Source organism: Anabrus simplex, chromosome 1 (assembly GCF_040414725.1).
Source record: "Anabrus simplex isolate iqAnaSimp1 chromosome 1, ASM4041472v1, whole genome shotgun sequence".
In the NCBI taxonomy this organism is placed as follows: domain Eukaryota; kingdom Metazoa; phylum Arthropoda; class Insecta; order Orthoptera; family Tettigoniidae; genus Anabrus; species Anabrus simplex.
In genome coordinates, this window is record NC_090265.1 from 868,081,960 (window position 1) to 868,104,778 (window position 22,819).

General features: G+C 39.0%; 1 protein-coding gene across 1 annotated transcript in view; it reads right to left on the minus strand.

Moving 5' to 3' along the window:
- Positions 1-22,819, minus strand: part of LOC136857315 (serine-rich adhesin for platelets) — a 410,754-nt gene that overhangs the window by 69,993 nt on the left and 317,942 nt on the right. Inside the window, exon 5 of the mRNA XM_068225025.1 lies at positions 11,261-11,421. Within this exon, the coding sequence (XP_068081126.1) occupies positions 11,261-11,421 (161 nt within the window). The remainder of the gene's footprint in view (positions 1-11,260; positions 11,422-22,819) is intronic.

Consider the following 22,819-nt stretch of genomic DNA (forward strand, 5'->3'; position numbering starts at 1 on the left):
TGACGTCCGTTTCGCTTTGATAGTGTGCATGTTGACACTCAGCGTATGTGTGTGAGACTTGAGTTACGAATGCGGATTCGATTCGTCAGCCGGTAATATATTTTAATCTTTGTCGTTCTTTCATTTTTATACGTAGTTGAGTTCGATCAATTGATAACTTTGTAGGTAGTGTGTTGGGACAAACAATAAGTAGATGGATCTGTGATGGTAGTCATTGTTAAGTAGGAAAGAATTCTGTAATTTTGTTTTATTTTACCATGTGGACTTGTAATTTTATTAAGCGTAACGTAACCATTTATAACCTGAAAATCGGTTTGATGATAATATTTTTCAAGTGCTTTACCACTTTTAAATTAACTTCAGTGTTTGGCATTTCTTCTAAATGCGTGATGAATAAGTGTTTCCTGCATTTCGCAGTTTTGTTCCTTCAGAACGACGTAACGTAAGATCCTCGTGGATCGTGTGGTTGTTGGTTCCTTCTGAACAGCTGTTTGGGTTGATGCACGTTTAGCATCGGGGTTATTTTATAACTTAAGGGTGTCATGAAATGACAAATACATGGTGGAATTTTGTTTCAATTGTGGATGCTGCTGTCAACTGGTAGTGAACACCATGCTTTCCAACAATATTTCGCAACCTATCCAAAGCAACTGATAGTCAATTTGGTTCGATTAAGGGTCCATTTGGCGGGTGTTCCGTATCCGAAAGGGTATTCGACTGGTGGATAACCTTAATTAAAAGTAAATCAGGCGTTCTACTTGATGAAGGTCAGATTTTTCACGGATCGTGTGGATTAATTCTCAGTTATCGTTTGGATTAATAGGTGCACGATTTTTCAGGTTTTCCTTTCACCTTTTTTCAGTTTCGCCGTCCACTAATTTATGAGATTCCTATTTTCTCCTAAGAAAATTCTTCGATATTATAATAAATGAATTAACGCTATGCAACGTGACTGCGTTTGAAACATTTAATAATTAATAATTATTTTTTTATATAAATAAATTTTTTGTGCCATTACGAATTTAATAAAAGTTAGTAAGCACATATTTGCTCCTCATTTCAAGTAGTTAGTCTCTCTTCTGAACCCCATCGTTTGGTTAAGATCGTGACCGAAACATTCCCACAACGACCCCAAGATTTAAGAGTTCAATATTGCTCTGCTGTAGCAGCTGTGGCCGACCAACGATGGAATGGTAAGTGAAGGGTAAAATCGGTCGGTTCCGCTGTGTTCAGAATGGGTCTGCGTTACGTATGGGTAGTGCCACTTTATGAGAAACACCATGGGTCTACGTTGGCTGTGATTAGTGCCACTAAGTGAGAAATACCACGTGTTTTGCTGGCGCCCGTGATTAGTAACACTTCTTCTTCTCTTCTTCTTTTCTAGCCTATTTCAATCCACTGCTGGATATAGGCCTCTTCCATGTGCTTCCATCGTCTTCGGTCTTGAGCCACTTGGAACCAGCGTGTTCCAGCCAACAGCTTTATGTCGTCGAGCCATCTCTTCAGGGGTCTTCCAATGCCTCTCTTGTGTCCCCATGGTCTCTAGTGAACAATCCTAGAGGTCCACCTGTTGTAGTCTTGTCGAGCTACGTGTCCTACCCATTGCCATTTTAGTTTTGCTACTATCTCTAGGATGTCTGTTACATTAGTTCTTCTCCTGATGTCCTCTGAACGGATCTTATCCCTAAGGCTGATCCCTAGCATCTGTCGCTCCATGGCTCGTTGTGTTCGCTGAAGCTTGCGAGCACTTTCCTTCGTCAGAGTCATCGTTTCCAGACCGTAAGTTGTAACTGGCAGCACGCACGTATTATAAACCTTGGTCTTCAGGTTAATTGGAACATCCTTGTTAGTGAGGATGAATCTTAGTTTTCGGAATGCAGTCCAACTCATACCTATTCTGCGAGGAATTTCTGCACGTTGGTTGTCTTTTCCAAGTTTTATCTTGTGTCCAAGATAGATGTACTCATCGACAGCTTCTATATATTGGTTTCCCGTTTTAAGTGGTCGACTCTCTGGGCTTAGTATTTTCGTTTTATTAATGTTCATTTCCAAACCAATCTTAGCAGAAGCAGTTTTTAATTCTTGGATCATGCTTTCTAGCTCATCTAGATTTTCACTTATGAGCACAATGTCATCGGCAAAACGCAGGTGGTTCAAATATACCCCGTTGATTTTTATTCCTTTATTATCCCAATGAAGGGTTTTGAATACATCTTCCAAGGCAAGGGTAAACAGCTTTGGAGAGATTGTGTCACCTTGTCGAACTCCTTTGCCAACTGGGATTTTATTGGTGATGAGGTCTTCGTCCACTCTGACTACCATTGTTGCTTGATCATAAATGTTTTCCAGAAGCTTTATATACCTTGAGTTTATCATGGCATTTTGAAGTGCCTTCATGATTGCCCAGATCTCCACTGAGTCAAAAGCTTTTTTATAATCAATGAAGGCCAGATGAATCTTGATGTTGTACTCAGTGGTTTTCTCCAGAAGAAGACGAATAGTCTGGATGTGTTCAACAGTTGAGAAGCCTTTACGAAATCCCGCTTGCTCGGCAGGTTGATAAAAATCCAGTTCTCTTGTGAGGCGGTTGGTTACAATTTTAGTCAGGAGCTTATAAAGGTGTGATAACAAACTCACAGGACGATAGTTCTCTAAATTTTCCTTATCACCTTTCTTGAAGAGAAGTATCACTTCAGCATTTTTCCAATTTTCTGGTATTCTTCCAGAGTTAATACACTTGTTCATGAGTATTCTCACGGCTTCTAGCAGATCTCTTCCACCTAATTTCAGCATTTCATTCGTTATTTTATCCTCCCCAGGGGATTTTTTATTCCTTAGTTGTTTAAGAGCACTTTCAATCTCAGCAGTGGTTACTTCCGGTGTTACTTCATGTGTATAATTCTGGGCTAGTTGTTCATCACTGGATGGTTTATTAATGGTTGATGTATACAGCTTGTAGTAGAAATCTCTAATAACTCCAGTAATCTTTTGCCTATCTGTGACTATTTCTCCATTTTGGTTCTTAAGTTTTGTAATTTTTGGTCTTCCTGTAGACATGCTGTTCTTTAAAATCTTTATGTTTTTATTTTCTTCAATTGTCTGTATGATCATGTTATTATTAAATTTCCTTAGATCTTTTCTTATTTCCTTGCGAATGGTCTTGTTAAGATTTTTGTATTCTGCTGTATCCCTGTCCATTGTCTTCCTGTCCTTAATGAGCTGCATGGTATTGAGTGAAAGTCGGCTCTTCTTATTAGTTTTCTTCAATGGGATCTCCTTTGCTGCATTTTGAATACTGACTGTAATTTTCTCATTAAGTTCGTTCACGTCCAAGTATTTCAAATCTTCTGTTGGGTTAAGTTTTTTGGTAAGAGCTTGTTGAAATGATGATTGATGTGTTTCTAAGTCCTCTACTCTTGGAAAAGTGTACCCCCTTGTCATTTTGGACCGTTCAAGTTTGAGGTCAAATGTAAAGGTTGCTCGAACTAGCCTATGGTCGCTTCCTGTATCAAATCTATTGAGAACAGGAACATCTGTACAATATTTCTTCTTGTTGGTCAGGATAAAATCTATCTCATTCTTGGTTTGTCCATCGGGGCTCTTCCATGTCCATTTTCGTTGGATGGGCTTTTTAAAGAAAGTATTCATGCAATAGAGATTTTCGGCTGTGAGATATTCTAGCAATCTTTCTCCTCTTTCGTTTCGATCGCCTAGTCCATATGTACCAATGTTCTCTGGGTCTCCGATTTCCTTTTGACCCACTTTTGCATTGAAGTCTCCAACGATGATACAGAGTTGTGTCTTTTCTGAATTTTTCGCTTTGGTGATATCTTCATACAGCTGTTCCACTGCCTCTTCGTCAGAAGTACTCGTTGGAGCATAGACATGTATGACTTGTATGGAGAATTTACTATTCAATTTGAGGACGATATATATCACTCTGAAAGAGACACAAATCATCTTGTGTATGAATTCTTTGATATTTTTATTGACAAGAATAGCAACCCCATGTGTAGAAGCATCCCCGTTATTACGTAAGATGACATGACCTGATGGAAGGGTCTCAGCTTTTTCTCCTTGAAGGCGAGTCTCACAAATACCCAGAATATCCCATTTTATGTCATGCAGTTCTTGTTCTAGCCTTTCAAGGTCTTCAGCTAGTCTCATAGTTCTTATGTTGTATGTGGCTATTCTTACTTTTTTACTCGTTCTTTTCGAATTTGTGCCTCCCCCAGAATCCTTGAGGCAGACTGACGTATTGTCAGTGTGAGATTCTGAGTCTTTCACTCTACTCACCTGGGGTAGTTTCGTTTGAAAATTCGAAGTCATAGGAGTTTATGGAAGGTGTTCGGCAATAAAACACCACGCTTGCCAGACGTGTAACACTATGTGAGTAAAACCATGGGTCTGAGTTGCCTGAGAGTTGTAGTACCATTATGCGAGGAACACCATGAGTTTGTGTTGCCTGTGGGCTTTGCCTTAATGAGTGATACACCGTGGGTCTACACTGCCTATGGTTAGTACTACTATGTGAGCAACACCACGGGTCTGCGTTGCTTGTGAGTAGTACCCTAACGTGAGAATCACCATAGGTTTGTGTTACCTGTGAGTGGTGCCATTTTGTGTGTGACATACAATAGTTCTACATTACCTGTGATTAGTACCACTGTAGGAGGAACACCATGGTTCTGCTTTACCAGTGATTAGTACCATTATGAGGGGACGGATTTTGGACCCCTTTAGATAATAAGTATCATCCCAGTAATGTCAGGCTCCATGGCTAAATGGTGAGCGTGCTGGCCTTTGGTCACAGGGGTCCCGGGTTAGATTTCCGGCAGGGTCGGGATTTTAACCATCATTGGTTAATTTCGCTGGTACGGGGGCTGGGTGTGTGTGTTGTTTTCATCATCATTTCATCCTCATCACGGCGCGCAGGTCGCCTACGGGAATCAAATCGAAAGAACTGCACCTGGCAAGCCGAACATGTCCTCGGACACTCGCGGCACTAAAAGCCATACGGCATTTCATTTCATTTCTTATAATATTAATTGTATGCTTTATAAATCTAATTATAATGTAAGTTTAGTGTAATTTTTTAGTGATCTTGTAGTGCTCATTCCAGTCGACGAAATGTTCTGGGGTGGTTGACCATGAATATGGAAAGAGATCTGTCGCCCTGATGCTTTGTATATTGGACCTCTCTGGAATCAGACTTACAAGACCTCGGATACTTTTTATTTCCGTACTTTTCATGGCTTTTCCATATTTGTTTACTAGATATCATCATCCTTTATGGTGCCGGTCCTCCTTTCTCGGTGAATATTACGACAAACTGATAATGGCAATGTTTTGGCCCTTAAATTACCAATCGGATCTGCGCGGGAAGACTTCCACGATCTATTAAGCTGACTACACCCTCTTATTCTGCACTCGTCCCTGTTGTAGTTTTGAGTCCTATATGTACACTTTACTGACGATTCGAATACATCGAAATATTTATTATATCAAGGCTACTGAAATATTCCTTCTCGATCCAATGGAACGAATAATATTTGGCTCGCTGGGTAGACTAATTACTTCAGCTCGAGTTGGAATATTTAAGTTGTTTAGTCAATGAATACCGCAATATATTCGGAATGTCGGCAGCATGTACTAGATTCTCCCTCCCCCCCATTCTTTCCATGGTGTCACTGCCTTTGAAGAGTCGCTTACAACACGCCCGGTCTAGTACTATCATACCGAACAGGTTAGCTCAGTGCGTTGTAGTACGGCCAGTTACGGCTCTGTTCTGGAGAGCCGGGTGGATTCGAATCACCCGTCGGCAATCCTCGAAATCGTTTTCGGAGGTTTTCCATTTCAACTCTGCACAAATGCCGGGATGGTACTTTCTCCAGGCCACGGCAGCTTCCTTCCAATTCCCAGTCAATAAAATTACCCCTACATCTACAGACAACACTCTTATACAGCAATAAACGTAGTTACCCCTATAGGATATACCGGAAAAAGTAGCTACAGAATTGGCGAGATGAACATCGTGGACTCAACTTCTCCACAAATTCCTTCCATCTCTTCTTGATTCTTCGGTTGCCCTGATCGCCATCAATTTGCTATTTCACCATCTAATTTACTACGTACTCAGACTACATGTTTTACATAAAATGAAATGGCGTATGGCTTTTAGTGCCGCGAGTGTCCGAAGACAAGTTTGGCTCGCCAGATGCAGGTCTTTTGATTTGACTCCCGTAGGCGACCTACGCGTCGTGATGAGGATGAAATGATGATGAAGACGACACATACACCCAGCCCCCATGTCAGCGAAATTAACCAATTATGGCTAAAATTGCCGACCCCACCGGGAATCGAACCCGGGACTCCTGTGACCAAAGGCCAGCACGCTAACATTTAGCCATGAAGCCGGACATGTTTTACATAATTTATCTAAAACTACGATCCTGTCCAACCAAGTTAAGAGTGTATATTCAGCAATCAGCTCCTAAACTTTTAAAAAGTGTATTTCACTTTAATACGCCTGGTTCAACTATACGTCCTCAATATAACATCTGTGCTTTAGAAAGCAGAGAAAGCTCAGAGGCTGGCTAGCCGAGGTAATCAAGGTGTTCTCGGTTCATCCGAAATGACGTTGGTTCGATTCCACGTCAGGAAGTCAAAAGTTGTGACGACCTATCCCCTTGGTCCGCCTGTTCAAACTGAAGTCCCGATCCAGGGGGCGCACCCTATTTATAGTAGATCTAGGTGCGCGTGTAGGGATTGCAGCACCTCCCTCGATGGGACGTCAGCCGAGTTGGCTGCCGAGGCGACAGGTAGGAGATTTCCACCTCAGTAGAGGCACATTGCCATGAGTTTCACTCATTCTACACCAAAAATGAGTGCCAGGTAAATTTCTGGTGTCAAAGACTAATCATTCTGTCCAAATCTTGAATAGTGGAAGTCCTTGCCTTTCACTCCCCCAAAGACCTACATGTTTTGGCTTTTATGACATCTCAAAAGTTTGTAAATTCAGTAGCTGCAAATTTTTATTTTTTATATTAAATATTCATTATTCTTGCTTCCAATCTCTGTAAAGTTGATGCATAATGTGCTTCATGGCGAATTCGATCCAATATCCTGCAAATTTTGCGTTCTCAAGCATGGAACTTCCATTATTTAATGGGAAGTATTGAGGAAGGACTTATGAAATCTAACTAAAGTATACATTCTTCTTACGGATTTATGAGAAAGGATTAAAATGGTTAAATTAAGGGGTAGCAATCATTAGACATCTGTCGTAATGAATATTATGCTATATTTTGTTCTCTGTCCGCCTCTGTGGTGTAGTGGTTAGCGTGATTAGCTGCCACCCCCGGAGGCCAGGGTTTGTTTCCCGGCTCTGGCAAGAAATTTGAAAAGTTATACGAGGGAAGTTCACTCAGTCTCGGGAGGTCAACTGGGTAGAGGAGTAGAGTTCAAGGAAGAAACCAACCCTGGAGGGTAAACGGATTAAGAAAGAAAGAAAGAAAGAAAGAAAGAAAGAAAGAAAGAAAGAAAGAAAGAAAGAAAGAATTTTGTTCTGCATGAATATTACTTCATCAGTGAGAAAATGCCCCTTAGAGCTTTCAACTTTAGTGTAGAATGGTGCCCACGTGCCCACAATTACACTTGCCAGGCTCTGAGATTACATATTTCCTATCCGACTCCGTTGGTCAGTTTTTGTTTTCTTCCTTCTTCTGGCCAACTACCTCGGTCTAACGAAACAAATGAAAGATGGGTTACATGTTTGTCCTAGAATATGTAACACTATACAACATCTGGGACAAAAAGTGGATATGTGTAGAATGGTTATAAACACTATTAGGTTTAGTGTAGTAATAAACAAATAGTTGTAACAAGGAAAATCTAAAGAAGGTCAACATCATCACCATCATCTGTTTACCCTCCAGGTTCGGCTTTTCCCTCGGACTCAGCGAGGGATCCCACCTCTACCGCCACAAGGGCAGTGTCCTGGAGCTTCAGACTCTTGGTCGGAGGATACAACTGGGGAGTATGACCAGTACCTCGCCCAGGCGGCCTCACCTGCTATGGTGAACAGGGGCCTTGTAGGGGGGATGGGAAGATTGGAAGGGATAGGCAAGGATGAGGGAAGGAAGCGGCCGTGGCCTTAAGTTAGGTACCATCCCGGCATTCGCCTGCAGGTGAAGTGGGAACCAAGGAAAACCACTTCGAGGATGGCTGAGGTGGGAATCGAACCCACCTCTACTCAGTTGACCTCCCGAGGCTGAGTGGACCCCGTTCCAGCCCTCGTACCACTTTTCAAATTTCGTGGCAGAGCCGGGAATCGAACCCGGACCTCCGGGGGTGGCAGCTAATCTCGCTAACCACTACACCACAGAGGCGGTCTAAAGAAGGTATCAAATAAATTGATTATAATCAGTGAATGCTCTCTTCATTTTCTCTTCCTTTAGAACAGAATACTCCCATCCCCTAGTTCCGGATCACCTGAAACTGGGGAGAGAGCATTCACTGATTATAATCAATTTATTTGATACCTTCTTTAGATTTTCCTTGTTACAACTATTTGTTTATTACTACACTAAACATAATAGTGTTTATAACCATTCTACACATATCCACTTTTTGTCCCAGATGTTATATAGTGCTACATATTCTAGGACAAACATGTAACCCATCTTTCATTTGTTTCGTTAGACCGAGGGAGTTGGCCATGCGGTTAGGGGCGCGCAGCTGTGAGCTTGCATTCGGGAGATAGTGGGTTTGAATCCCACCTTTGGCAGCCCTAAAGGTGGTTTTCCTCGGTTTCCCACTTTCACACCAGGCAAGTGCTGGAGCTGTTTAATTAAGGCCATGGCCACTTCCTTCCCGCTCCTAACAATTTCCTGTCCCATCTTCGCCACAAGACCTGCTGTATCTGTGTCGGTACGACGTAAAGCAAATTGTAATAAAAATTTAAAAGTTTCCTTAGTACTTATTTTTCGTATTTTCTTTTGATAAATATTTAAAAAATACAGAAAAATGTTGCTGTTCTTTCCTGTACAATTCACTTTTTATTTAATTATTTTGCAATTGTATGAAATCATTTCTCTCTTTAGAGATGCGGCCTCTTCCATTCTTCCTCTATAGGATGAACAACGATGTTCGTCATGTTTATCTCTTTGACCACCTCTTACTTCTCTATTCGTAAGCCTTTCTTTCATTATTCATTGACAACTTATGATGGATAATTCCGCAGGATTCTAATAATGTTCTTTTGGTCTTACATTCTGTCAGAATCATCTGCTTCTCGCTATCTTTCATTCTAATCTTTACTTCCTTACTTCGCTTCTTTTCTTCGTTCTGAATCGCTTTATCCCAACAGGCTCCCATTCCTATTTTTTTTTTTTGCACATTTTTAATTTAATGAGCCAGTAATCATCGTTTAAATGTTTCATCTGAAGTTGGTATGCTGAATTCAATATTACCCTCCCGTTTCTACTCCTTAATCAGTATAGCTACTGTATGAAAATGAAAACCTACAACCTGTTTTCCAGTCATTTACCGGGTCATGGATGTAATGAATGAAGCAGATATAGGCTTTTAGTACGATGGGGTCGCCACTCCCAAAGTGATTTATTAATGAATGATAGATGCTATGAAATGAGAATGGAGAGTGTTGCTGGAATGAAAGATGACAGGGAAAACCGAAGTACCCGGAGAAAAACCTGTTCCGCCTCCGCTTTGTCCAGCACAAATCTCACATGGAGTGACCGGGATTTGAACCACGGTATCCAGCGGTGAGAGGCCGACGCACATAGCTACTGTATATCCTCACATATTATTCTAACTGCACTATTAGCCGTACATTCTGGATATTATTTTGCAGACTTCATTACTCTTTACATCTAGTTCTTTATTATCTACTTCAGTACGGTACCCCATACAATGCTCTTGATTTTACAAGCGTATTCAAAAGACTCGTATGTTTATGCAGCTGATAGGCCCTATTCAGCGTATGGCATCTTTCTCTCCAAAGACCTCGTACTAGATAGAGCGGCCGTCTATTTCATTTTTGCTCGTTTTATTTATTCATTTCACATCCCATTAGATGTTTGTATAATTTCATTTGCAAAGCAAAGCGAAGTCACCTCCGTACAGGCCATGAAGGCCCTTGGAGGGCGTGGAAGGTAAAGGCTTCCACTAACCGTAACCTCGGCACTTGATGGGGTAGAGTGGTTATCTCTACGCCCGGCCGTCTTTGCCCCCAGGAATTAATCTGGTACTCATTTTGGTGTAGGCTGAGTGAACCTCAGGGCCATGTGCACCTCCGGAAGTGGACATCTCGTTTCTTAAATTTTACGACTTCCTGACGGGGATTCGAACCCACGTTCTTCCGGGCGAACCGAGCACGCCTTTACTGCCTCGGCCAGGCAGTCCCTATACTTTCATTTACTATTTATAATTCTACACCTTCTAAGCACCACGTTTCCTTTTTCTTTAATTCAGCCTATTTAGTCTATTGTATTTTCCTAATGTTGATTTTCAAATTTCATTTTCTGCAATATTCAGCAGTTTTCGTAATGTTGCTTTGCATACCGACTGATGTTAGAGAGAGAGAGCAGGAATCCAAGTCAGGAATATTTTTTATTATTCAGACTCGCACCCCACTTTTTTTAGCCGATTCTTCGAAGGGTTGGACTTCTTAATCTCTTTCTTACATCAGAGTGAAAAGGGGATAATGATCTTGTTGAATTTGTCTTTGGGACAGTACTCAATCCTCTGTGGGTGGAAATGGGGGAGATGAATACATCCACGGTATCCCCTGCCTTTCATAAGAGGCGACTAAAAGAGGTAAACCTCCAGAGGCTCTCAACTTGGGAGAGTGAGTTCGCGACCACGGGGTCACTAGCTGAGTCTTACATTGCTTCCACTTACTTGTGCTAGACACCTAATTTGTATCTTTCCTATCCAATCTCTCAGGGTCAAGCCTTCTCTTTCGACTCCGACAACATTAGGTTTGCAAGGCCTAGGAATCTTTCATTTTCGTGTTCTCCTGGCACTTCCCATTCTTTGAATGTCGATCCTCTTCCTTTGTTTCCTCTGATTAGTGCTCAGAGGATGGTTGGTCAGTTTTACTTAATCTTTAAACAATAATCACCATCAATACCAAAATTAAAGTCGTAATATCTATTTACAAATCTTCTCTGGAAAGATGTCACAAATTTCATGAACAGTTAGAACTAAAGGCACTATAAGATAATGTATGTGTTACCTGGAAGCTCACAGATGAATGAGGCCACTTCGGGACCGCCACAGTTGAGGCTGTGCCATCGGAAATCCGCTGCAGGATCTATGGCAGCGCAGAGAGATCCTTCTGTCTTAGCGCTCTGTTCTAACCAATAGCCGCCGTCTGGAGCTAAGGGCTTGTAGTCTCTGAAACATGACAACACCATGTGTATACGGCTATTGAATTATCAACATTTTCTATGTCGTCTGTTCGCGAATGAGAAACGCATTTGAAACTTTTCAAGGATTTACTAATTATGAAAAGGTCTTCAATGCTGGTCTTTGGATGGCCACCAAACATCTGTAAATATATTTCATTTTTATCGACAGCTAACTAACTAGCAAAACAAGGGTAGTGACCACGTACCAGATTCCAGTAGACCATTGATTCCATCTCCTACAGGGCTCCAACCTTTCGCATTATTTCCTTGACACGTCTCATTCGACTATATCCAGAACGTGATACCTAAAGTGCTTCAGATGTTATCCTTTTTTATACTGTCTAATCTCACATCGTCGACCTTATCTTCAGCTTTCAGTGGACTCATGACTTCAATGTTAAACATTTTGAAACCGACCGACAAACGATTTATGATTCACGTGAGTTTCCTTCTGGGAAAATTAAATGCTTTAATACTAGAATTAGAATTATAATAATTTAAGGGATGTTATATCTGAACAATGTAGTTTGATTAAGGAAATAATAATAATAATAATAATAATAATAATAATAATAATAATAATAATAATAATAATAATAATAATAATAATAATAATAATAATAATAATAATAGGGCTAGTACTCGGAAGGAATTGACCATGGCTGTAATTAAGGCATAGTCCCATCATTTACCTGGAGTTTAATTGGAAACCATGGAAGACCGTCTTCAGTACTGCTGACGGTAGGTTTTGAATACACCATCTCCCGTCTACCGCGCAGCCAACTTGCTTGGTACTAAGGAAATTACGTTTTAAGATTTTATTCATACGTATTTTTACAATTCTTCATCCATCTCTAAATAATGTTACATTAACAGACATCGTATCTTTTGTGTTTATGCCATGTGAACGATTTTAAAATTCAAGGAAACTTTACGTTTCGCAAAGGCTTTTCTCCGCTTCTTCAGAAGTGACCACGACCTACTGCAACTATCCTATCAGCTAGCATTCTGGAGATAGTGGGCTCGATCACCACTGTCGGCAGCCCTGAAGATGGTTTTCCGTGATTTCCTCATTTTCACACCAGGAAAATTTCTTCTTCTCCACATTTTCCTTCACATTTCGATTGTCATCTTCATTATCTTCTTGAACAGTATGGATTGACCAAGCAGTTTTGTACCTTATTATAAATCAATCCAGACTGAAACCACCACTATCGCCAGTAAACTCGTTACCATGACGACTGACCAACATTTCAATGTTGATGGACTTGGCAATACAAATATAAATTAGTGAATATCTCTGTTATAAAATCTCACACGTTAATGTAATGGCGCATGGCTTTTAGTACCAGGATGTGTCCGAGGACTTCGGCTCGCCAGGTGCAGGTCTTTCGATTTTTACTCCCGTAGGCGACCTGCGCTTCGTGATGAGAATGAAATGATGATGAAGACGACACATACATCCAGTCCCCGTGCCAGGGGAATTAACCAATTATGGTTAAAATTCCCGACCCTGCAGGGAATCCAGCCCGGGACCCCTGTGACCAAGGGCTAGCACGCTAACCATATAGCCATGGAGCTGGACATTCCACACAGTAAAAATATACGACACATAAATAACATGAAATTGTAGTTTATATCGCTTTTATTATGTTCATTTTTTAATAAAATTATTTCTGCAAAATATCTGGAAATTTGAGAAAAATATAAAAATTGTGAATATTTCGGAATGTAAAACCGCAAAAATAAAATATCGAAAATTGCACGACTTTAATTTTGTACAATTTTGCTACATCATTATATAGTAATCAATATAATTATAGCGTTTTATATACCCAATACGAGTTAAAAACGAAAGTATGAGGCAACGATTTGAAACGAACAGACAAAATCATAATTTTTATTTTTACAGATAGCACTCCTTTCCGTGATACTTTCAGTCACTTTTCTTTTCAACGCGTATCGTAGACTTCAGAGCATATCCTAGTCAGTTTCTTATCCATTAAGATGAACACATTGAAAATAAATATTCCAGTACTTTTCCAACGCAAGAATCTCTCTAACACCTGCTCTTCTATTAGGTATTCCTTTGTATGCATTTCTTTGTGCTGTATTCTTTAGAATGCGATCTGATGCCAGAGTCTTGCTCTATTCTCTTCGTTTCGAGCCACTCGCGTTATTCATTTCCTCGGTGTGCTTCTCGTCGCACTGCTCGCAGACAATACATGTTCGGGTAATAGTTTTGCTTTGAAAATAGCTATCATTTTTTTGTTTCTCTCTGAATCTAAGAGAAACATATAATCCAGTTTCAGAACGAAACAAATGATTTTCTATTCTACATGCACACTTAAATTCGAATGATCAAGTTTTCTTCAATTTGATTTTTATTTTATCTTTCCCTGTCTTATTCCAAGAGAGTCGTGAAGGATACGATGTTTGAGATTCAAACTTAGGATAATGTAATTTTGTTACTAAAGATCGCGATACTGAACATACAGACGTGTTAAGACCACTATATTTTTGTGGTGTACTGACGTAGTAAATAATCCTGGCATTAAACCGGTTATGCAATGTAAACAGGAACACCGCGACATTAATAAGACATAGTATTGCTACATTATTTGTTATTAGTAAACTTCAATAACACAATATATGTATTGAACCCAATTGGTTCATGTCATTGGCTTATAATTGTCAAAATTGAATGGAAGTAGTATTATATGAGGCAAAGTCTGTATGGGAACCAGGATGCATGTTGTAATCCAGCTTGCTAATTTATAAGTCCAATAGCGCACATGTCGAGGTCGGCGGATATTGCATAAGAAGGCAATGGAATCTTCCACTCTAGAGAGAGAAGCGTGAGACTTAGGTGACAGAGATATCCAAAATTAAGTTGGCAGAACTTTCGAACCAGCGAATCACAAGATAGCGCGTGGAGAAAGAAGTGATGCAGTAGCAGGGGCACCAATATGAACGCGTTGCGATATTACCTCAAATCCACAAGAAGATATTATCAAAGATGAATAATACTTTTACACGAGTAGAAAAAATAAATTGAAATATCCTGGCAAACTTTTTAATTTAAATATGTGGCTACTGGGAACAGGATATGATGAAACTGGTCACGGGATTCCCCAGACACTGTGCCACGAGGAAAGCGGACGGAAGGACGCCAAGCGGTGAAGCAACACTCACTACTCTCTTAACTTCGGGACGGTACGGTACGGAAGTGTATGGTGATCGCCGTCGGAGAAACGTGGATCTGACCATTTCTTGACTTAATGAATAATAACTGGCTAATGTAGAACTTAATAATCCGCAGGGTTTATTCCCATAAGGGATTAGACATTCAATTTGTCATAGATTTGAAGTATTGAGTGCCGATAAACCTGTTCGCTGAGCAGCAGCAAATGTGATTATAAAGGAAGATGCGGGATGTGTTGGAGTGCAGTTTATCATGGCATCATGGATTCTTGCCGAGATGTAATTCTAATTAACTGTTACGGGAATTGTACGCGAGTGAGAAGATTGTATTTTTGTGTATAATTTGTAATATAATTAACTTGTATTTTTCTTTGTATGCTCAGTGTATCAAACGTGTGCGGACAACGTGTGTACGATTGTGCCGTACGTGAAGTGTGTCAAGAACATGGACCTCAAGAGGAAAATTTGCCCAGAGGGTAAAGTCACCGTCATGATAGTGTGAGCACCGTGTCGGTGGGCCGACTTGATGGTCGGAGTGGTGTGTGGCTGAACATGGAATGAAACCGGACTAAAATGAGTACATTTGAGTTTATTTGATTCCTATATGCATGATCAGCAAATTAGGTAAATTTGTAAATAATAATGTTTGCATGTGATGATTACGTTTCATTTTTTATTTTAAATATAGCAAGGGTCAGATAGAGATAGGTAGTTCATTTATAGTACTAATGCCTTGGGGGAGTGAGTATTTTGTATATGATCAGAGTGTGTTAATGTTATTGTGATATTTAAAATATTTTCATAAGCGTGTGTTGTGTTATACGATCTTCTGAAATGATATAAGCGATATCATGTTAATTTTATCTTTTGAAATGATACTAGTGTGTGTGGATTTAATCAGGATAGATGGCATTGAGTACTTTTGTTTAGTAGTTATTGGGGCATGCTAATTGTATTGTGGCATGTTGCATAAGTATTCATAGTCTTCGAGAAAATTCATTGAAATTGTGCTGGGAATATGAACCAGTGACCATCTACGGATATTATAGTGAATATTTAGAGTTTTGTTCATCGATAAGCAACTTGATTTGTCAGGATAATGATATGTGCTGTAAGTTACTTTATATTTTTTATATACTTCACCCTGTAGTTTATTTTCGAGCTTAGTTAAGATAAGGTACTTTAACACTCAAAACGCTTGGGAGAGGCAGTGAACCAATGATAATATGGAACGAGACACCATTAAGAATATTGAAGATAAAGAGATTAAGTGTTCTCGATGAATCATGATGTGAATCCTGGTGAGATTTGAATCAGTTGGTACGACGATTATAGGTTAGACATTGTGTATTTGAAATGCAGAATGCAAAGGAACAATTGAGATTAAAAGCCCAGTGGAGGCTAAGTTATGTGGAGTACGATTTGAGAGGAATTATATGAATTGCCGAGGACACGAAGATATTGGTGTGTTCACAGATATATTTGCTGAATGCGCGAAGGAAATAAATGTGCTCAAGTTCCAAGATAAGATTTCTCCACTGCTCTACGTTTCGTGTTAAAGAATAAACCCCGTTGAAATAGGGTCATCCAAGGATAGTTACAATGTCATTTATTATTTCATTCAGATTGACTAGTTAGGTAACAGCACACAGAGATTTAAAGATTTAATATCATTTGTAATACTCTAACTAAATGTAGGGATTTTTAGGTCACTGTAATGTCACATCTTGACGGTCGTTACTTCGACTCTCGACCAGAACGATGGACTTGGGATTTCCTGATGGTTATTATTGATTGATGGATTTATTCTGTTGTTTATGTGAATTTGTTTATTGCACGTTTTTGGCAACGCAAATTCTGATTTGTGGTTGTAATGATTTTTGATTGGTGGATTTAATTTCATGTGGTTGTCATATTTGAAGCAGGGGTTCTGTCCCACAGCTGTAGATTCAGTGTAGATATAAGCTTTTGGGGGACTTTATGTTAGTTGTAGGGCCCTTCGCTACAGGTTTGTGTATATTTGTGCGAAATATAAAACAGCTGATTATGTATATGTGAAGTAAATATTTCTCAGTTAAAATCAAATGATATTCCGTAGTATTCGTGTCTGATGTACTCGTCGGTCCGGATTTATTTCATGTCAGTTGTTTGTAGATGGGAGGTAATGAAGCCACGAAAGAGAGATGAATATTTAATATCGATTAAACAATTAATGTACAGAAGAAATGTAATTAACCTTTGGATTGAAATGTCACTCTGATGAAGTTGATGTAGATAACACAGGTCAACTATATTTGTAAAAATGTCAATAAATTAATAATAACGAAACCCGATAGGTGGTAATTAAACGAATGAACTAATTAAGTTGACGTCGGCAGTAACTTCCTGCAACGAAATTGTCAACATGAATTTATTAAGTGATGTAAAATATTTCAACCACTCAATATGCACTTATCTTGATTTGGAGTTTACGAAGGAAGATTGTTGTTTTTGTGTTAATAATTTTATGAGTAGAACTGGATTAACTTGAAATTAGGCCGACTGTTTAATTCAACATATAAAGCATTGGTGCTTCATTGGAATAAAGATTAAGTGGATCAGAGCGATTTTGGAATATTAATCAATTATTAAGGGTTTCAGTTGACCTAGTGCGTGAGTGACAAAATTTTACAGTGAAGTGTTATTCATTTTTAATTTATTTTCGGTATATTTTTATTTACTTTGCCAAAGCTTATTTTTCAATAAATTTGTTTGCAACAAAGGTTCTCATTCATATCTTTTTTCTTCTCTCTTATCCTTCCCGCTTAGTAATTTAAGTTTAGTTATTTCTACTCGAAGATATCTCTGGGATCATCCGTATAGCGACCCTGGGATTATTGCCGGCGCCCAATATCGAAGGCTGGAAGGGTAGAGGGTTGAGTATTTAACAGTGCCAATTACTGTTGTCAAATAAGCTTGTTTTTCATAGCTATGTTCAGTTATACTCTCCACAAGGTTACGTAACACAGAAATGTTGATCTTCTACCATGCAAAATGGCAGATGTCTTCAGTTCTTTGACATTGCCATACTGTTTACTTCCTTCATATACAGTCCTGTAAAGGTCCCCTACAAGTTTTCAATATAGTTCACCACTTCATTACATTAACACCTTTAGGATGACACCATCCTTTGGGGATTTGACACGATGGATTTATGCTTTATCTTGTGGGAATATCCAGGACTCTGTGACAATTTTCTTTGCAACATGTAAAAATGAATTTCAAACAGTTTCTGATATTCTGTGACTGTCGTGCGGCCTGACGGGAAAGAACGACTTGTTCTTCCTCGATAAACACATCCACTCCATACCATCAGAAAGTTCATCCTTGCTGTCTCTTAGAAAATATCTTCTCTCCATATCAGGGCCATCCAAATTAATTTGTATCACTGAAAGCCGGCTCTGCCGTGTACGGGTGGCGTGCCTGCTTCTACCCGGCGGCTCCGGGTTCGATTTCCGGTCAGGTTAAGGATTTTTACCTGGATCTGAGGGCTGGTTTGAGGTCCACTTAGCCTACGTGATTACAATTGAGAAGTTACCAGACGGTGAGATGGCGGCCGCTGTCTAGAAAGCCAAGAATAACGGCCGAGAAGATTCGTCGTGCTGACCACACGACACTTCGTAATCTGCAAGCCTTCAGTCTGTGCAGCGGTCGCTTGATAGGCTAAGGCCCTTCGGGACAGTTGCACCATGGGGTTTGGGTTCATCACCGAAGATCACACGATTCCATTCTTTCTTCCAAGTCACGTGCTCTCTAGCTCACTTAACTCTGTTCTCATTATGTACAACCGTCATACAAGGCTGCTTCCTTTTTTTTCTTGTATTTCAAAATGTTGCTCTGACTGACTAACCTGGATAATATTGGCTTGTGGACACCGATAGTGGGATTTTGTAAGAGTCGTCCCAGTGTTGTTCCACCAACACTATGATAAACTTCCTAATAACTTGATCATTTTTGCCTAGGCGTCAGCTTATGCGGTCTTCCATGCGACTTCTTTATTCCTGTAATTTTCTTTAACTTCACGAAATTGCCTACCACAGTACTCCCAGGGCATTTAATCCCTCTTCTTCACAGGCTGTAATCAGCCTCTACTATAAGTAGAACAATTGTGACGTCCGCCGAAAGCTATATTCCTAAGAAGGAAAGAAGGTGGTCTTAAATTTTGCAACAGTATTTGGTACTGTAAGTACTAACAAATAATGTGGTAATGCTATATGTCTTATGAAAAACATGTGTTCCTGTTTACATTTCATAACCGTTTTCACCCCAGAAGTCTTCACTCAGTGACGGCTTGGTGCAGAAAATCAGTTGTGTGCTGTAACCCATCCCCCCTCCAAAGAATAAAAATACGCGGTTCTCAAGAGGCTCTACACTGAGTTTTCAATACTGAACATACCCGCAAAAAACCCCAACACATATACACAATCCTCATAAAAAACTAACTAAAAATACAATAACACCTGCAATGACAAAACATTCACAAATTCAGAAACACTTGGTGTGAGAGCGCAGAAACAGAACTTCTCAATGTTACCAAAATCATTTAAATAAAATCAGCAACGTCGTAATGCAAAATTACATATTATGTTGTTACAGTGAAATTTATAAACCAGGCATTTTCTAATTGAAGAAAATCCTTATTTTGGCAACATAAAAATTACAATTTTTGTAGTTCATCGATTTACAAATGTAGCTATGGAATAGGCAAGTTGGGAGTATTAAAGGACCCGGCGGGAACAGCTGATGTCTTCATCTACAGTATTTCGTTTTCTCGTTTGATTTGAGCGATCCCCTCTTAAATATTACCGCTGAGTCAAGAGGATGCTACCTGCCACGTTCTCATTTGAGTCGAAATGCAAGAGTGACCAGTGTTGCCTCTCTGTGGTCGAACGAAGACTGGCTGTGAAGTGATATCTTGGCTGTTGTTTCCACAGCACATCGGAAAAGTTGGGCACGCATGTGCAAAAGGCAGAGTTCCTGCTTTCTGAGAAAAAGCTTAGAAATTCTCACTGAGCTGTGATCTGCACAGCATCCAGCGTGGAGCGTACGACTAGTTACTTGATTGTGAGGGGAGTTGAATGATTTTCTGCTCTTAGGCTAACCTATTTTTTAATGCACGGTATTTGATTGTAGATAAGATTATTAAAGTAATTTATTTTTCAAATAGACAATGTGCTGCAGTACTTCAGCGTATAAGGTACGGCCGCCCCTGTGTTTACTACGTCTATAGCACAGAAACGTAGTGGTCTTATCACACTTTGGTAACATCATTTTCGGGAGATAGTGGGTTCGAACCCCACTGTCGGCAGCCCTGAAAATGGTTTTCCGTGGTTTCCCATTTTCACACCACGCAAATGCAGGGGATGCACCTTAATTAAGGCCTCGGCCGCTTCCTTTCCAGTCCTAGCCCTTTCCTGTCCCATCGTCGCCATAAGACCTATCTGTGTCGGTGCGACGTAAAGCCAATAGTTAAAACAAAAAAAGTAACCCCATTCCTTATGCAGCCAGACCAGTGATAAATAATGTAAGTTGTTATTTGCAAGGTCAGTTGGTGTGTGCATTGCTGATGTAATAAATTCTACTGGCTCGGTGAAGAAACCAACGGGAAACTACTTTGTTCCTCATTTCCCTAGTACGCCTCTTCAATGACGCCTAGGTCTTCTATGTAAGCTTATAATGGAACTGTTGGTAATCCAACAAGCCTTTGAGCTTAGGACTAAACCTAATACATACATACATACATACATACATACATACATACATACATACATACATACATACATACATACATACATACATACATACATACATACATACATACATACATACATACATACATACATTTCTTACATACATACATACATACATACATACATACATACATACATACATACATACATACATACATACATACATACATACATACATACATACATACATACATACATACATACATACATACATACATACATACATACATACATACATTATATAGGCCTACATGTGTCATCAACCACGTTTCTACCACAACATTATTAGAATTCTTGCGCACAGTAATCATGCGGGTTCTTGACCAAGATCCCTCAAGCTAATTTTTGTCGTTCATTTAGTAGAAACATACAAAACTATAAAATTCAAATTAAAAAGGCTACTAAGGATTACTTTATGTGATTCCGAAAATCATGAAGTACAAATTAAGGAAATGATTTCCGATTCGTCTGTTACTCTGAAATCATAAAATACAAGTTAAAGGCACTCCTACCAACTTCTCTAAGCCATTTCTAAAAGTTTTTAAAATCGTACAATACAAATTAAAGAAATTACTACCGATTTCTCTATGCGATTTTCAGAATTCCTAAAATTGAAAAATGAAATAAATAAATAAATAAATAAATAAATAAATAAATAAATAAATAAATAAATAAATAAATAAATAAATAAATAAATAAATAAATAAATAAATAAAGTTACTGTACTACCAATTACTCTGTGCGATTCCTAAAATGCCTAAGATCGTAAAATACAAAGTAAAGATTTAGCTCCCAATTAATCGACCCAATTCCTAAAATCGTAAAATACAAGTTAACATTACTATTGATTTTTGGGATTCCTAAAATCCCAAAAGCTGCAAAAACACATTTTTTCATGCTAATCCTAAATTTCCTGAAATAGCAAATTACAAATGAAAGGAATTACTATTGATTGTTCGATTCGATTCGTTAAGTCGTAAAATACAAATGAATGAAGTAACTACTGATTGCTCTATGCGATTCCTAAAGTCATAAAACACAGATTGAAGAAAATACTGCCGATTTCTCTATTAAATTAGTAAAATACTTAAAAACATAAAACCAAAATTAACGAAATTACTAGTGATTAGGCCGTGATTTCTAAAATTTTGAAAACCATAAAATATAAATGAAAGAAATTGCTACCTACAATATTAGTCTATACGATTTCAAACATTCCTAAAATCATTGAAAACAACTTAAAGAAATTAAATTCGCTTACTCTATACTATTTCTAAAACAATAGACTAAAAATGAAAGAAAATATGGCCGATTTATCTACGCAATTCCAAAAATGTCTGAAATTAAAGAAATGACTACCGATTAATCTATGTAATCTCTATAAGTAATTCTTCTTCTATCGCTTTTCTTACATTCTGTGAGCTGTGCAGCATATGTGAACTTTGCCCTGTTTTGAGATCGGATGCTCTTTCTGAAACAACCTTATGTGGAGGACTTCTGTAAGTACGATGGTACATTTATTCAAATACTATCCCGAGTATTAGCGAATGATGAATGTTCATCCGCCATTTTATATTGGCAATGTGCACAAAGGTAGCAATTATCGAGAGAAGAACAATCATTGAGAAAAGAATTAGCGACAAACTCACTGAGAATGTATGTGAAGTATTGTAGGGACGATATAGTCGTTTCATTCGCACACGAAATTGATTTGTTTTATTTTTACTTTTCTTATAAACCTCAGACTACAGCTTTAGATTTTTGTCGGAAAATCTAGCTAACGGAATGAGTATGTGAAAAAAAAAGTTCATGATTTCGAACGTGCCTCGCGGACAAAGTGCATTAAGACGACCAATTTCTACAGTCTCCCGTTTGAAGGGAACTACTGGAGCTCTGATTACTTTTCTTATTTCTTTCCATAATGACAGACATTCACCGGATTAAGAACCAGCCCATTTACGCTCCATTAACTGCGCGGCAAAGTCTATTTATTGCATGAAATTAGGAAGCGATGATGAGTTGCTTGGATGAGGTTTGGCTAACGAGATGAATATGTAATGAGGCTGGAAATGAGATTCAGGAAACCCTTTTAACATTAATGTCTCGCTTTAATTTCGGTTCTTGCTTCTCTGTTGTATTGTAAATTGTGGCCATGCTCCTCCTCAAAGGCGAGGTTCGTCTTCATTTGCTTACTTAAATTTGTAAATTAACAATAACTCGGCTGTGAATGCTTGGTAAATTATTCGGAAACTTTGTATAAAAGATCTCTGGTGACATTTTCGTTATTTGTTCCACAAATCTTTTTAAATACCTCACCCATAGAGCGTCCAACAGGCTCGTTCCTCTGCCATCTGGTAGAGTAGAATGGTGGCTCGAAAGTGACACGCAGGT